A 17,936-nucleotide genomic window follows, 5' to 3' on the forward strand; every position below is an offset into this window, starting at 1 on the left:
CCCCCCCCCACACACACACACACAATTCTTACAAAGAGAGAGAAAACAGAAGAGCGGAGCAAGTTGCATTGCACCATAGCCTTCGTGTACTTATAGCCTGACACTGACAAAATAATTACACCATAAAACAAGATGATGATCACGAAAACAAAGTTTATTACTGTGAGCTGTATTCAATAGCTCAACCAATTGTATCATTTGTTACCTTCAGCATCACTAACAACAACTCACTTTTCATTTTTTTCTTCTGATCCTCGTCCTCGTAATGTGACATAAATATTTGGTATAGTCATTTTAAATACATGCCTGTCACCCAAAGCAATCAAAAACCACATATTGAGAGTATTTATCACAATAATTTGATACACTGATGAAGGAAATGCATTGTGACACCTGACAGCACTTTGCATATTTTTCAATTGCCTGTGTTAAAATTCTGAGTGACGTTCAGGATCTGTAGGGCCGATTGTTTCCAATGACAAGCCATGGATAGTTATGGTCTCAGTCTATAAGTTTATGAAGGGGTTAAAAAAGAAAAGTGTTTATATGTGCTCACAAGAAAAAGTAAGACTCTTAGGGATGAAACTATGAATCCTTATTTTGAAATGCGAGTAAACAAACTGGACATCAATATTTGAGGATATGAAATCAAATCTTTTATTTGTCAAGAGAATGTCACAAAGGATATTTACGTTGTACACTTTATATAAGCTTCAAAATAAATTAATATAATACATATATTAGAAACTCATAGCCCCTTATTACACACAGATGCACTCGTATACACACATACAATAACATACATCTTAAAAAACATGCTCTCTCTCTCCCTCTCTCTTTTTTTCTCTCTCTCTCTCTCTCTCTCTCTCTCTCTCTCTCTCTCTCTCTCTCTCTCCCTCCTTTTCCTCATTTCTCTCCATTCCCACAAAAGAATATCACCGTGATATTTGTTTGATTTTGTCCATCTTGTCTGCAATATCTTCAGTCTGGGTCTGAATGTTGGCAACCTGCAGGATGAGCAGAAAGTGTGAATCTGATAATTATAATAATAAGAAGAATAACAACAACAACACCAACATCAACTACCACCTCCACCATCATACTGATTCTCGACCATCACTAAAGTCAAGCAACATTGGATGTAGGTATTACTTGGAAGGGTGACTGCTTGAGAACACCACATGTGAGGGTCTCGAGAACTCAGTTGGTAGAGAACCTCCTTCACGTGCAAAGGGACCAAGATCAATCCCAGGTGAAGTTGAGTTTTTTCTGACCCCCCTGTCCACACAGCAGTGACTGGGTCGCTGGGTCTGTTAGATCTGGTAGAAAGTACTTTATGATATATAAGTGTCCTATTCACCCATATCTCATTCATCCTTAGTGTTTCATTCACTGAGTTTTGTTGATAAAGGGGAAACCTCAATCGTCCACAGTATTTGTCTTCGTCTAATAAATTGAATCTTACAATTCAATACTTACCTCTATTTTTAGAATGCAGAAGTACTGTAGTCAAAATATGACAGGTGCTACAAAACAAACTTACTTTTTGCAGTAGTGACATGGCCTCCTTTGAATGTTCTCTGCCCTTCGCCTCCAACTTGTCCAATCTTTTAGCCACCTTCTCCAACTGGTCTTCCAGTTTATTGTATTTGTTTTGCAGGCGTGATAACTCTTTGTCTATGTCAATATCAGCCTTGATGGACAAACAAAGAAATAAAATGAATAAAAATTTCATCATTTAAATACAGTCATGTTTCTGTCATCTGGACAAAGTAATGAACAAAAATGGAAATAACAGCTTCTATAAAAAAACAAAACACCAAACATGGAACGTTTCAGACTCAAAACCCTTCTTCAGCCAATAACAAAAACAATAAAAGCATTATTATATCACTTAAAATCCAGAAATACTGCTGAAAATTATTTGGTATGTCTTGTTCACAAGTAAAAGGATCTTGAAATGTCATTGTTAATTGTATCATGAGAAAAAACTTAATCAAATATTGAAATTTATTTAAAATCCGCTTTTTAACTGCAGCAAGTTCCAAGACATCAGACAACATCTTTCCCCTCTATACCCCAATACAAAAAAAGCTCTCTAAACCTCAACAGAACAACTGAAAAAAGACTTCCATTTACTCGAACATGGCTTTGGTCTGAAGAGTTTTTTTTTGTTTGTTTGTTGCTTTAGGTCTCTTCCAACACAATTGAGGTTATATGAGAGACCGCTGAAACAAAAAAACAAGCAATCTAACAAAAATAGTACAAATGTAAATCAAAATCATAACCATAAGATATCATAAGCTAAATTATAAATAACCAAGAACAAACAGGCAGAAGATTTACAGAAAAAAAATATCCCCTGTCAAAAATACAATCACAAACCAAAGAAGCAGGATAGGCTAGTAAAGAGAAGAAGAAACGACATCACTATCGGATCGTACACCCATGCGAACATCATAGGTATATGATTCAAGGCTCCCATCCAACCACCCGCGGTCTGAAGAGTTCAAAGACCTCTGGATCAGAGACAGTAACAACAACAACAACAACAACAAAATCCCCTGGCTTAATCTACCCACCCCTTTCAACTGTACAAAGACGGCAAGTCCGGGTTGTATGTGTGACGTTGCACAATTAGATGGTTGGGGTTCAGATCCTGTAAGCACATCGACGTCTCCGCTCCTGGACAAGGCAAGGAAACAGTCCTTGTGATCATTTAAAAGCCATTTGGTTAGGTTGTCGTCATCACATTGGACAAAGGCTGAAAAGATGAATCAATGCATGAGCTGAATATCTGAAAAGGTGGGTATCAAACAGTGGCAGACGAAGCAGCACAGTGATTTGGACAAGCTCTTACAGATATTGTGGGGATTCGGATATCTCAGTTGGGAGAGCACCTGCCTCATAAGGAAAGGGACCAGTATCACTGCCTGATGCAGTACAGGTTTCTTCTGATCTCTCTATATCCACCTCTCAGTGATTAGATAACTGAGTAAATTAGATCTAGTGGGAAAAAAATTAAGACAGACAATATCTTATCCAAAGGGTAGTGAAAGCTATTACTGACTGTTACTTCAGAAAATGGGATAAACAAAGGCTGTAAAATGAAGGAGCATGCATTGGTCAAAGATAAAGATTTGAATAATTTGTGTGTGGAACAGTACCAGACAAAGCAGAGAAAAATACATAAAAATGGAGATAACTCAAACTCAAATGTCTTCATCCTTGTTTTCTTGGGTTCAATGTTTGTGTTCTGTGATACAGTGAGAGTTCACAATGGAAATTCGCGGGTGGTTGGATGGGAGCATCACCCTTGAATCATATACCTATGATGTTCGCATGGGTGTACGATCCGATAGTGATGTCGTTTCTTCTTCTCTTTACTAGCCTATCCTGCTTCTTTGGTTTGTGATTGTATTTTTGACAGGGGATATTTTTTTTCTGTAAATCTTCTGCCTGTTTGTTCTTGGTTATTTATAATTTAGCTTATGATATCTTTAGGTTATGATTTTGATTTACATTTGTACTATTTTTGTTGGATTGCTTGTTTTTTTGTTTCAGCGGTCTCTCATATAACCTCAATTGTGTTGGAAGAGACCTAAAGCAACAAACAAAAACAATGGAAATTCATACCATTGTGAATAAAATAAGCCTTAAAATGTCCCTCCTATCAGGTAACCTCTGTGGTGTAATGGCCTCATATTTGACTGGTAATCATGAGGTGTGAAGTTTTATCTCCAGTTGAGGCTGATTTTATGGGATGCTTTTCTTGTATTTTCCTCTCTCCTTTTTCTGGCATTCTTTCATACACACTTTTAAAAATCTTTATCTAAACAATTAATAACTGTAGAAAGTAATGAACAAAAATGAATATAACAACAATTTCAAAAATAAACAAAATACCAAACACAGAACATTTCAGGCTCAAAACTCTTCTTCAGCCAATAACAAAACCAACAAAAAAAAAAAAAAAGAATAAATCACTTAAAATCTAGACAAGATGATAAATACAGAAGAACTGAAGTAGAAAAATAAAATAAAATATGAAAACATGTGACGGACATATCAACTAAAGCTCAACTATGACTATGGCCCCTTGTGATCTGACAATCTGACATGTTCTTCAAGTAACTCACTCACCCTGTGATTTAGAGCCCATCATCTTATAGTCTTTACGTAGCTTTTGCACATGACTGATCATCTCTTGAACCGAAGACATGGACGTGTCAACATTCTCATTGGACCAAGGGTACTGAAATGGGTTGTTATTTTTAAATGAAGAAAATCAATGACAGAATCTGGTCACTATCTTAGAGAGCAGCAATTATGTATATCTACAGCTTGACTTACAGACAAGATTATCAACCCCTCATTTGCTAACATGGGGGTCCTGTTAACTCAGTTGGTAGAGCCCTCTCTTCATAAGAAAAGGAACAGAGATTGATCCAGGGTGAAGTTGAGACTTTTTTCTTCTGATCTCCTGTTCACCTAGCTGTGATTAAGTGGCTGAGTCTGTCATGAATGATCTATTATATTCCGTCAGGGATTGCATAGGTGGGCAATAGCAGACCTGCCTACTTGAACCTTTAAAAATTCGTAGTTTTAAAGAGATAAAAATGGTAGTTGTTAGAGTTAATTTTATAGAACAACAGTTTACCCTCACAAGGATTCAATAACACTTAAAATCCTTAAAATGATGTAGTCTGGCATCATCTTTCATTTTCAATTAGTTTTAATGACTTGGAGATGCCCATGAAGTTCTGAAATCGAAGTCAAAACTTCGTAATTCTACAAATATTTCGTAGTTGTAGTAGGCAGGCCTGCAATGGTCAATTGAAAAAAAAATGAACAGACTAAATGTCTTCATCGTGCTAGGTTGTCATTGTCAGACATCCCAGCTTCAGCTGATTTTTTAAATCTCTGCAATGAAAGCTCTCCACTCATTTCAATTTTTTGTGTAAAACATTACTTAGAACATCTCAAGTTTTATTCAATCAATCATCATCAATGTTTAGTCATTTAATTAAGTTTTTATTCAGCACAGTGGACAATGGTGATATTGACCATCCTTAGGTACATGTCATCTTACTTCAAAACTTAAATGTCGTGGCTTTGTTTGTTTACTAAGATTTTCTTTGGGTCCTTCTAAAACATGACATACTGGTCCAAACAGTCTCCACATTGTTCTCATGATTGAGATTGTGGTTGGGAGATCTTTGAAATATTGATGATATGCATTTAGATAAAATGCTCACAACATCTGCCAGCTGGATATAACATAACAACAACACAAAACTATGAGTAACCTTGGATACTTATAGTCGGATTGATATAATTTGGTATGACCTTATCATCAAAATGGCTGTCTAAAAACAATAACAAAGAGCTGAGTGACGTCAATTTTGTTCCTTTTATAAGGTGCTAGAAGCTGAGAATTGTAAAATCTAATGAACAAAAATGAATAAATCAGGTTCTTCTTCTTCTTCAAGTACCAAGTCTGTGCCAGAAATCGGTGATCAGGTTAAAAAAGAAATAAAAACCTACTTAACACTGAACTTGAGGGCTCAAAAACCTTTTTCTAGCCAACAATATCAATTTATAAAATTGAGGCAATAATTAGCCTCTAATATATCATTTCAAACTTTAGAAAATTTATATATTCTAATTTTGAATTTTTCTTTTCTTTTTTTGGGTATCCTTTTTCTTTACAACTTTAATGTAAAAAAAAACCCAAACCATTCCATGGATTCAGTCGACTTCAATAGTAAAATGAGAGAAATAGCATATTTTTTACAATCAACTCACCATTTCAGGCTTTGGGTAAGTAGCCACACAAACACTCTCTGCTTTTCTTCCCTCACTGTATGGCAATCGCTGGTAAAGCTCTTCACAAATGAAAGGCATGAATGGTGCCATTGATCGCAAGAAGGTGTCTGCGCAGAGATGAAGGATTTGCCAAACTGTCCTCTGTCTCTCCACATCTTGACTGGCAAAGACGGGCTTGACAGACTCCTAAAACAAGGGAGAAAAATATTAAAGTTATTCTTAATCCGTGGTCTTCAACCTCTGGGATGGGGACTGGTTATGGTCGTAGTAATACTCCTTCAGAGCCCTTGGAGCCGAAAGTGATCTCAGTCTCTATAGCGTGAAATGGACAATATTAATCGCTTCCTATCCTTTGGATAGGACACTATTCTGTTGCAAGTACTTAACACCAGGTCTAATAGATCCAGCTATCCAATCACTGCTGGGTGGACAGAGGGGTCAGAAAAATCTCAACTTTATTTGGTACCGATCTTGGTCCCTTTGTGTGCAAAGTGAGTGCTCTATTAAGTGAGGTATCGGGACCCCTCAAAAATGCTTCACAAATGTGTGTGTCATCCTTGTGTAGCAGCCATGCTAATCTTCTCTGTATTGTTCCAATTTTAATTTATGTACTGCATGAATGGATCCTTTCTACCAGGCCATACATGAAATGTTTAATTATCTTATTCTTGTAGCAATCTGAGTTTGCTTTTGTTTTTAAGGGTTTTACGGCGCTTGCAACACATTTAGGTTATATCAGCGCCAGTAAACAGGAAGAAAATTGGATAGTAGAAAGTTCTAGAATTGCAAGTAAAGCAGCCAAGAGAAAGTAAGACAAAGGGGAACTCGGAACAAATAGGGATCAGATGTGGATTCCAAGAGCATACCACCAATGTGCTTAGTTTGAGATCACCTATAAGTCTTATCTGGACACAAGCACAAAATCCAACAAAGAGGAATAAGCTCAAATGCTTACATTATACATGTAAAATAACAAATATAATAATACATAACAGAGAGATGATTTACAAGTAAAAAAATATCATCTCCCAAAACAATAACTATGCATTTGACTGTTTCCCTCTCAGCCAGGACTCCAGCCAAGGCCAGAACAAAACCAAGTAATCTTATTCCAAGACAAAGACAGAAAGCATGTTGGAAAACAGATACAAGGGGATAGAAGACGCAGTATGTACCTCCCTGCCCACTATGGGAGGTCAGGAACCCCACCCAGCAATCTGAGTTTAACTTCTTATTAAGACAGCAAAACAGAAAACCTTACCAAATAGACATCACACAAGTCTTGATGCCAAAATGTCAGCAGAGCACTAGTAACAACATGAAGGTCATATGACCGGAAATGCTGGTCACATGACTGTACCGTGTGACTCAGTCGACTCAGTATCCACATATCTGTTCCACTCTCATTTCCTCTCAACTGTAATAGAAGTGGATAGAAATTACAAGCCATTCTTGACTTTAGAAACATAAGAGTCAATATAAGATTTCAACATTTTTCTAACTTAGGAAAACAAAAACAAACAACAACAAAAAACAGCCTGATATTTAACTCTTAGGTTTTAAAAAAATCTGAAGCAGAAAAAGATGAGTATTAATTTTTTTAGTAAAATTTTTTATTGGAATAATTATGAAAAATGTATAATTTATTATTAATTTTGAGAGACCTGCTAAAAAAAAAAGGGTGAATTTAAGAAAATGATTCTATACAGCTTCCCTTGTGCTTGTTCATGATTTGGAATGGATTTTGTTTTGTTTTGTGTTTTTTGGTCAATGTGAAATCATCATCGTTACATGGATTGCATGATATAACTATGTATTGGGTGTAAAAGCTTTAATTGTCAAGTAGATTATTAAATCTGGATAAAAAAATAGGAAACCAAAATGAAAAGTTTTCATCTGTTTTGTCTATTCTGTGATTTCATTTCTAATTCATCAATCAAAATATATACCTGGAAGTGATAGTCTGGTTTGTAATTCTCCCCAAAATGGTGGAAGATGAATTTGAAAGACTGCCACACTTTGTTACAGAACCGCCTCTTGCTCTCAGCATGTTCCACGTTGAAGTTTATGTCAACATCTATATATGAATGAACACACAAAAAAAGATTGAATTGAAGTATCAAAGAAATTTTTTGCACCAAATGAGATAACCCGATTTGATAAAAAAAATATTTTTTATGACACACTTGGCAATACACGTCTATCATTTTTTGATAATTTAACATAATTTTTATAACACCAACATTAAAAAAAAATTATATCCTACAAAGGAAATTTTTTAGCGTTTTAAAAATCAGTTTTCTTTTTGACTGCTCCTTGAAATAAGTATTTTTAGTCCATGGCCGTGGACTTTTTCTTTACTGCTTTTACTGCACTATCTGAATGTTTCTTTTAAAAGGATAGTTGGAAATGTGAAGAAAAAAAAATGAAATCTAATCTTTTTTGATGTTTAAGAATATGTTTCCCTCTTTTCCCCCCACATTAATTCAGATCAACTACTTGAAATCAGAGAAACCAACTTTTCAAAGAGCTTAAACGGGACCCCCTTACCATCATAACCCAAAATGGTGGCATGTTTGGAGTATAATAAAATAAAATCTAGATATAGAGCTGTACTCTCTATTTGTCTGTTCCTCGTTTTAAATTGCTAGTCAACAAGTCATAATCCTGGAACATTCCAGGGTCATTTCCTTACATATAAAAGTCTATTCTTTTTTAAAAATCTTTTATTCTGTTTCTCCAGATTTTATCAGGACAGTAGGCTGCTATGCAATATACCTTTTCTAGATATTTATATCTTTACGCTTTTATAATCTATATGTCCCTTAATTTACACTATGTAATTATTCTTACAGCCTACAATATTATTACATCATATATACCTATTACCAAATTTTACTTTACCACATTATATTTACGTATATTATGTGTATGTATGTATCATTGTCGGCATTTTATACGTTTGTACAAAACTTTCCTTTTGGATGAATAAAGTACATTATTATTATTATTATTATTATTATTATTATTATTATTATTATTATTATATTATTATTATTATTATTATTATTATTATTATCAAAATATCTTCAATTCAAAACAAATCACATCATAATTGCTTGTTTAATTCTAAAATGTTTTCCTTCAAAACATAGTGTAAATAATCCAAAGCAGACGTGAGCCTGAGAAAACTGAAATGGTATGGCAGGAGTACAACATTCTCATGAATTCAAATGAATCTCTCTATAACTACAAAAACTTAATAGCACTTGTAATACTTTAATCTCATATCTAAAAAAATGTAAAGGGAGTTTCAGTTTCATGTCTGAACTGAAGTTGTGGAATAGCTCTGTAACGGGGTGATGTCCTGGGTCACTGACATAATGTGGTATTTACACAGTTCCTCCTTCTTCTTCCGCATCCCATTCTTCTTGTCCTACTTTCTCCTCCTCATATTCTTCCTCTTTTTCTTCTTTAAAGAAACTGATTGACTCGGATCACTGTTGCCTTTATTTTCGCCAGATCAATGGATATCCAAAAGTAGACTTTCAGATCCATAAGACTCATTGAGCCGGTGTTTATCATAGTTTCTGTAGCATTATATGAAATGAACATTGGTAATTGCTTGCTACCCTTTGGATAGAACACTAGTACTCTCCATCAGATCCATCCAAACCAGCTACTAAATCACTGCTGGGTAGACAAGAGGGTTAAAAAAACAAATCTCGACTGCACCCAGGATCGATATTGAATTCTTTCCTTGTGGGTGACTGCTCTACCAACTGATCTATTGAGACCACCAAAGAGACCCATTCACTGCTGAGTGAACAGATCGGCGGAAAGATGCAGTATCATCCCCCAAGCTAGGAAGCTATTTGCTCGCCACAACACCACAACAATCTCATACAATAAGCTAGGAAAAGGAAAGTGGTATAGTATACAACACACAGGATGATTCAATAAAACCTACTTTTGACATTGTACGAACACAGTGTAAGTCTAAGGGCATCAGCACCACATGTTGCAATTCCGTTAGGAAAATCTTTCCTTTGACCTTCCTTGACCTTCTCCACCTCCCTGGGGTCAAGGTTACCACTCTCTAGTCTTGCATGAAGCTCCTGATGACAAAAGACTTAGTTGATTAATAATAATAGTTCCATGGACTTTTATTTGAAGTAATGATTTAAAGGGAGGAAAGAAGTAATCAAATTACAATATGAAAAAAAAAAATCAAATAACGTGAAATCAATAATTTTTTTTTTTTGGGGGGGGGGGGGGGGGGGGGGGGGGGGCTAAAAAATTAGTTCTTTCTTCACTAGAGAGTAAAAAATCTGAATTTTAAAAGAACAAAAAAAATTTAAAAATTCAAGGATAAAAAAACATGTATTTATCTAAAATGAAAAATAGTGTCTATAAATAAAAGGGTTTCTATCCTTAATTTATGCAAATCATGAGTTGACAGGGATCCTGACAGAGTCTGTCAATATCAAGTATTTTACTAATGATTCTATTTTGGTGAAAATTGGGGTTTGGTATCTTTGAAATCTTGAAAATAAAACCAAAAAAAAATTAAATGTTAAAATATATGTATTCATAAAACTGTTGTTGGCTTTGGTACATATGTCGCTGGTTTGTACATTGTGTAACAAAGTCAATCAAAATTGTGTATTGTCAGTGACTGGATAGGTGCCAATTATTGAAAAACGCAGACTTTGGTTTTGTAACATTCGTGAAATACTACCTGCCTATAAGCAGTGATGGACATAAAGAGATGACTAACAGTTACTTCATACATAAAAATAGTCAAATGGAATGGAAGTTTCAATTTCATTGATGAAGACGGATGATGAGGACCTTTTGGGTTTTCCCTTTGTCAACAAAACATGACATGTGTCACGTCAGTGTTGACATGTGTCGTGTCAGTGTTGACATGTGTCGTGTCAGTGTTGACATGTGTCGTGTCAGTGTTGACATGTGTCGTGTCATTGTTGACATGTGTCGTGTCATTGGAACTTGAAATTGAAACATCCATCTCATTTGGCTATTGTAATTTTATTTCTTCGAGCTTCAAGCAGCAACAATTACATTATATCCTACTACCCAAAAGAAAAATAAAATCTGGTTCCATATTGGCCAGCACAGGTAATGAATGAAATATGAAACTTATTGTACATGGTAAGGGTGTCCCCAATAGCTCAGTTGGTAGAGCACTCACTGCTCATGCATAGGGACTGAGATCAATCCCGGGTGATTTTTTTCTAATCCCCCTGTCCACCCTGCAATGATTGGGTAGCTGGGTCTGTTAGATCTGGTGGAAAATACTTTGAAATAGACTAGCATCCTATCCAAAATATACCAAGGAATTTCTATTGTTCATTTCATATAATAGACACCTGGATAAACTCTGGAGGACCTATGTTCCTGATAAATCTAGAAATGCATGATATAAGTGTGCATATGAATCTTACCTCAAGACTAACACCATCCACGACATCCAGCGGATCAATGACATTTCCCAAAGATTTACTCATCTTGCGGCCATGTGAATCGCGTACCATCCCATGCAATAGAACCTGTATGAGATTGGGGTGAATTGAATTGAATGAAATGATTTTATCCTTTTGACTCCGATATGTGTGGCCTAATGCCTCAACTGGTATTACACGTGACTTTGTGGTACGGTGGAAGGGGGGAGTCCTGATAGCTCATTCGGTAGAGCATTTGCTTCACATGCAAAGGGACTGAGATCAATCCTGGATAAAGTCGAGATTTTTTTACGACCCCTTGTCCACCCAACAGTGATTGGGTAGCTAGGTCTTTGCAATAGACTAATATACTATCCAAAGGGTAGCAAGCAATTGCTTTTGTTAATTTCACACTTTATAAACTGGGATAAACTTCAGCTAAATGGGCCTTAATGCAGTTGTGGTATGATATAGGTACCAGGTTCAAGTCCAAAAATGGGTGGCACAAAATGAGTTCTTGGAACAGGATCTTTACTCAGGAGTAAAATAAATACCTGGCCAATAATATCATTGTGTTGTCTATGCCACACAAAATATTTGTAATAGCGCCTATCAGGCTTCATGTCTCACCTTAAATGTCAAGTGTTGTTGTTGGCTTGGAACTCAATGTAAAGCACTATCCGGTGGATGTTGATCTTTAATAGATGCTCACACTTTTTGATTGACTTGTTTTTTTTGTTTTTTTTTCGGGGGGGGGGGGGGGGGGGTTATTATCAAAATTCAAAATGACCAAAATTATGAAATTTGCTTTTTTAGTACAATACTCAGTAGTTGACAAAAAAATCATAACCATTGTACAAATCTATGTGTAACCCTAACCAATAGTGTGGATCTAATGAGATCTGACCATTAAAAACAATTACAAAAAGTCAAATGATGTCTTCTTCCTTCTTTCTATGAAGATGCAAAAAAGACGTAAGACAGAATTCAAAAAGAAAAGTTTTTATATATCATTTGAAGCAAAAAACTAATACTAGTTGGTAAAGATAAATAAAAAAAGGAAGAAAAAAAATGAGTTTAGATAATTCGACTCATGCTCACTTTGTCAAAAGGTAATTTTCCTGTCAACTCCAAGCTAAGCATGACCATTCTGGCAACCCAGAAAAACAAAATGTCCTGGCCAGTCTCCATTAGCTGTTGTGGGAAGTAAGCAGCCAAGTCTGGGGTCTGGAATTTAAGAGATGATGAAGATAATAACCATAGTGATAATATTAACGGTTTGGTGGTTATAGTCCAAAGTTGAATTTGGAAGAATTTGTTAAGTATAATAGAAAGTAATAAACAAAAATAAATATAAGAGCTTCGAAAAACAAACAAATTGTTTGGTAGAACGTTTTGGGTTCTAACCCTTCTTCATCCAAGAACAAAAACAATAATAACATTAAAATCCAGACAGTTGGCAGAGAAATTTATTTATTTATTTATTGATACCTGTGTGGGCCATCCTAATGCTGAGAAGGGTAACAAAGCTGATGAAAACCATGTGTCCAAAACATCCTCGTCTGAAGAAAGAAAAAAAATAATACATGTGATTTGTTTGGAAAATAAGATGAAACATTAGGATGAAAATTAATCGTTATTAACAACAATCAATAATCTTTTAAATATACAAAATTATGATTAACATCCATTTTTGTCTCTGTTTCAAACTTGTGCAATGTCAAAATTCACAACAACAAATACAAACAAATAATAATAAAATAATATAAAACAAAACTAAAACAAAAAACTAACAAAAACTCATACCAAAAGTTAAACGCACACATCATCAATACAATTAACTCTCATTCAAAAAATGATATTTCTTAATGTTTAATTGAAAGTCTTGTTTACAAGCAGGTTATGACAGCTACCTACCTTGAGAAAGTTGTATAATTTTTTCATCAAGTCCAAGTTTGGTTGCAAAATAGTGCTTGGCTTCACCTAATGTTCTTGCACAAACAGTCTGGCCGCTTTCCTGGTGAGAAAGGATAAGGATGATGGTGATGATGATGACGATGTTGATGATGACAATGATAATCATTATAACGACGATGATGACAATGACTGATAATTATTACTACCATGATGATAATGAAGATGATAATGAAGATGATTGCACCACGACAACAAAACGGTGAATCCAAACCATCAAACAGAATACCTTATGGCAGTAGACTGGTATTTGATGACCCCACCACAACTGTCTGGACAGACACCAGTCTCTGTAGAAATAAAGATGATGAGTTTTCATTAGCTTTGCAAATAGTTGAATTACCCAATCACGGCTTGATGGACAGAAAGGATGGAAAAAAATGATATTGCATATTTGAACCATGTTTCAAGCATGAAAATCAAGTGCTTTACTGAATGAGCTACTTACAAAATCCATGAAACAGTCCTTGAGTGTGTACTTATTACGTATAAAACAGTAAGCTTGAAGATCAAAATACAAAATGAAAACAAAATATGCTCATTTCCATTCCTTAATCCTCTGCTTACCAGCCGTTTTCAGAATTTTCACTCCCCAAACACAAAAAAACAGAAATATCTTGCTCAAACAGAAAGGCAACAAGAACATTCTATACATAATATTGTTCGCCAATATAGCTCTATTACAGAATGTAAAGTTTTTATCGCTATAGCAAAAAGGAATGAATCTGGATGAGAAAAATGACGGTTGCATCGTAACAAATGTGACGATTTCCCAATAGGTGGTAAGGAGAGGGTTAACAAGTAACAAATAAGGCATATTATTCAGTGATGATAATGGCAATTTGTCAAAAAGTAGGAAAACTTATCGGTCTACCAATGAACCTTAATTCGAGTCCAAAATGACAAATGAAACTATATCTGGGTGATATCATGTAATATATTACTACTATTATACACATCCTCTCCAAGCATATAGTACCATAACTTTGAGTGGCCATGATTCAGACCAGATAGCAAAGATGTCTTTTATATCACTCTTTCCTCATTTCATATTTCACTGATGGTATGACAGGCATAATGTTTATATCAATTTAAAAGTTAGCACTGCAGAATATGGACAAGATTATAGTTACAGGTCCTGCATAAAATAAAATAAATACAATAAAACTCCCGGAGGTCCCGATAGCTCAGTTGGTCGAGCACTCACTTCACATGCAAAGGGATCAAGATCAATCCTGGGTGAAGACGAGATTTTTTTCAGAGATTGGATAGCTGGGAGTGTTAGATCTAGTGGAAAGAACTTTGCGATTAACTAGCATCCTATCCAAAAGGTAGCAAGCAAATGCTCTTGTCCATTTCATGCTATAGAGATTGGGATAAACTCTAGCTCATGAGCCAAATGGCTCTGAAGGACTACTTAAAAAAAAAAAAAATATGGGTTGAAGAAAGACTAATCTTGGCCTAAACTTAGAAAACAGCAAATCTTTGGTGTTTAATAGTTTGCTACATAGACCATTGATATAAAGTTAACCATCGGATCAAAATTTAATGTTAAAATATGAATGCTTTGGACATCCATTTCTAATGGCGAGAAATATCTGAATAGCATTTTTTTAAAAATTTCTCCTCCCTCATTTAACAACTTTACCAAAATCGACATACAACATTGACAGTCAGACTGGGTCAGTTGGTTTATATGAAGAAAAAATAAACAGAAAAATCCATTGTTAAAAAAAAAAGTGATACACAAGTCAAACTTAAGTGAAAGTGATAATAAGCTGCTAGAATTTGTGAACTGTGAAAAGTAATCAACAAAAATGTATATAACAGCTTCAAAAAAAGTACAAAATACCAAACACGGAACATTTTGGACCCTTCTTAACCAAAAAAAAAAAACAAAAAAAAAACAATCAAATAAAAAATTAAAATAATATATTTATGGGGTTTTTTTTTTTTGTTTTTTTTGTTTTTCGGTTTTGAGCCCGAAGGTTCCGTGTTTGGTGTTTTGTTCTTTTTTTAAACTGTTACATTAATTTTTGTTTATTACTTTTAAACTTTAGACTTACTGTACATCTGACAACCATTCCCTCCACACCTTTCTGTTGTAGTCTGGAATGAACGTCAATCTATTTGTCTCCACTGCCTGAGGAACAGAACAAGAATTAAAATGTTTGTTTGTTTGTCTGTTTATGAAGGTTATAGGCACTTGCAACAATTCTAGGTCATTTCAACACAAGTCAAAGGGAAAACGAAGCAAGTATGAACAGATTAAAAGACTCGCACACAAGAGCACTCAAGGAAAAATAAGATCGAGAGAAATATTTTAGACAAAAAAAAAGTACTGAACAAAAAAAAACCCAAAAAATCGAATATAACAGCTTTAAAAAAAGGACAAAATAATTAAGATATAACATTTTGGGTTCAAATTCCCTCTTCAGCCAACAACAAAAACAGGATAAAAGGAAACCCAGTTAATATTCCATTACCTCCAACGCTTTGTCAGCCATTCCTCTGCAGTCCAAGAACCATTGCTTCTTTAACCTGGGTTCTATCACATCACCTGAACGACTGGGGTAATGATCAGGATGATGATTATAATCACATTGATGATGAAATAAAAATAACAATTGAGCAACAGCAACAACAACAATAATAATAATAATAATAATAATAATAATAATAATAATAATATAATAATATTAATAATAATAATAATAATAATAATAATAATAATAATAATAATATTAATAATAATAATACTTCTACTACTACTACTACTACTACTACTACTACTACTACTACTACTACTACTACTACTACTACTACTACTCTACAACTACTACTACTACTAACTACTAATAATAATAATAATAATAATAATAATAATAATAATAATAATGATGATGATAATAATAAATCAATCTCTGATTGTTAAGGTTAATAAAGTGGAATAAGGGAAAGTTGAGCTCTTTGGCAATACACAAGTCATTTAATTTTTTATTTTGTATGAGTTTAAAGGGGCATTAAAACTGGTAGCAAATGAATTCTCGAAATAGACTTCATCAGTCGCCTGACTTTGTCAACGTTAGACTTGCCAGATTGTTAGATCATTGTCTTTCTATCTTTTGTAGCTACAGTGTAGGCAAAGTAATTTTCTCATTTTTTCTTTAACACTGACTTCAACAGAAGCACATTGTTGCCAATGATTTGACGGGTTAAAGCCACCAATATTTTGTGTTTTTAATTATAAGAATCCTAAATTTGTCATATTGAAATAAGTCAGTTTTTAATGACGTTTTTAATATGAAACTCACCTACAGATCGGTAACACAGTTGGATGTTCTTTGTCTCCATGGAAAAGTCCCATGACTCCCAGCACCTCCTTCAACTTCCTGCGTGCCTCGAATCGTGTCATACCTCCCACTAGCGCCACCTGGGGACTGACTCTCCCATCATCCTCCAACATTTCTACCACATCGAGGTTGTGTCTTCGTCCAACTTCAAAGTCTGTGTAGTCGTGGCCTGGTGTGATTTTGACCACCCCTGTCAATGTTGAAGGCAACGTAAGAAGTTTGTTCAGTTCAATAATGGAAGTTTAATGAATGAAATTTGATTTTCTTTATCATCATTATGCTTATTACCAAGAGTTATTTTGTATGCACCAACGACCATTTGTTTGTAAATACTATATTATTTGCTTATTTTATATATGCATCAGTTAAACCTTCTGTTTGTATAATCTATTTACTATTAATATCTGCATACTAAAGGGTTTTTAAGGATTTTTGAACTATGCAACCTTTTATGATCATGATATGATGTATCATATGATATTTAAAAGATCTTAAGGCATTTCATCACCTACAAAAATAAAAGTTGTATAAAACAATAAGGACAGTTAAATAGATTATGAATTCAATGTTTGAAAGACTTTCGGTCACATGCTTGCAAAAAAATAAAAAAATAAAGAGGAATAAACACAAAACAAAACATCCCGACATCACAGAATCTCAAACTATGCCAAGTGCAAAACCATCCAAAGTCTTACACAGATATCAATACTGGAGCCCTGCCAACAACCAAGGCAGTCAGATGGTTTCTAACATTAATACAGAAGTAATAAAGGGATAATACTTACAAGAATAAATTGTCATCTCTTACAATAACAACAACAACAAAAAAAAAGAGAAATCCCCCCCCCCCCCCCCCCCCTCCCCCAAAAAAGACAATTCATTGTTCATGAGTATCTCATGATTTATACTTGTAGGTGTAGAAAATAGTTCGGCTGATTTCTTGATTTTTTAGGTTTTCATTTAAGTGTTTTCAATTATTATTCGATTTCTAATGTTTCTAGTTGTGACCTATAAAATATAATTGACATATAATATCTGTCAGCAAACACACACACACACACACACACACACATACACATCATGGGTGAAAGTTACTCAATGATATTAATCCTGCAAAGGCAGGTGCTCAGAAAAAAAATCCTGCAACTACAAATAAGAGGAAAAAACAGAAGTGCGGTTAATTATATAAATGCCGGTTTTTTTCATTTTCGAATTCCGGCCAGACAAAAAAAAACCGGCGAGACCTCTTTTTCAAAAATAAAAATCCGGCCATGCCGGATTTTTCCGGCGAACTTTCACCATGACACACATACAC

General features: G+C 34.6%; 1 protein-coding gene and 1 pseudogene across 2 annotated transcripts in view; both read right to left on the bottom strand.

Moving 5' to 3' along the window:
* Positions 1–833: 833 nt before the first annotated feature.
* LOC144979805 (valine--tRNA ligase-like) overlaps positions 834–17,936 on the bottom strand; it is a 28,249-nt gene continuing 11,146 nt past the window's right edge. Inside the window, exons 10-25 of one of the 2 annotated variants that reach the window (XM_078926911.1) lie at positions 16,583–16,811; positions 15,755–15,836; positions 15,335–15,411; positions 13,498–13,558; positions 13,212–13,311; positions 12,786–12,856; positions 12,396–12,521; positions 11,298–11,402; positions 9,800–9,947; positions 7,779–7,906; positions 7,091–7,246; positions 5,809–6,015; positions 4,144–4,255; positions 2,583–2,764; positions 1,544–1,693; positions 834–1,007 (exon numbers count right to left, since the gene is read on the bottom strand). In XM_078926911.1, the coding sequence (XP_078783037.1) occupies positions 936–1,007; positions 1,544–1,693; positions 2,583–2,764; positions 4,144–4,255; positions 5,809–6,015; positions 7,091–7,246; positions 7,779–7,906; positions 9,800–9,947; positions 11,298–11,402; positions 12,396–12,521; positions 12,786–12,856; positions 13,212–13,311; positions 13,498–13,558; positions 15,335–15,411; positions 15,755–15,836; positions 16,583–16,811 (2,006 nt within the window). In that variant the 3' untranslated portion in view covers positions 834–935. Of the gene's footprint in view, positions 1,008–1,543; positions 1,694–2,582; positions 2,765–4,143; positions 4,256–5,808; positions 6,016–7,090; positions 7,247–7,778; positions 7,907–9,799; positions 9,948–11,297; positions 11,403–12,395; positions 12,522–12,785; positions 12,857–13,211; positions 13,312–13,497; positions 13,559–15,334; positions 15,412–15,754; positions 15,837–16,582; positions 16,812–17,936 lie in introns of those variants that run through there. The other variant, XM_078926912.1, reaches the window with a different exon arrangement.
* On the bottom strand, positions 6,357–6,455 carry LOC144980385 (U6 spliceosomal RNA; annotated as a pseudogene).

The sequence above is a fragment of the Berghia stephanieae genome, chromosome 9, assembly GCF_034508935.2.
Source record: "Berghia stephanieae isolate SIO BIC M18660-M18661 chromosome 9, UCSD_Bste_1.3, whole genome shotgun sequence".
Classification (NCBI taxonomy): Eukaryota; Metazoa; Mollusca; class Gastropoda; order Nudibranchia; family Aeolidiidae; genus Berghia; species Berghia stephanieae.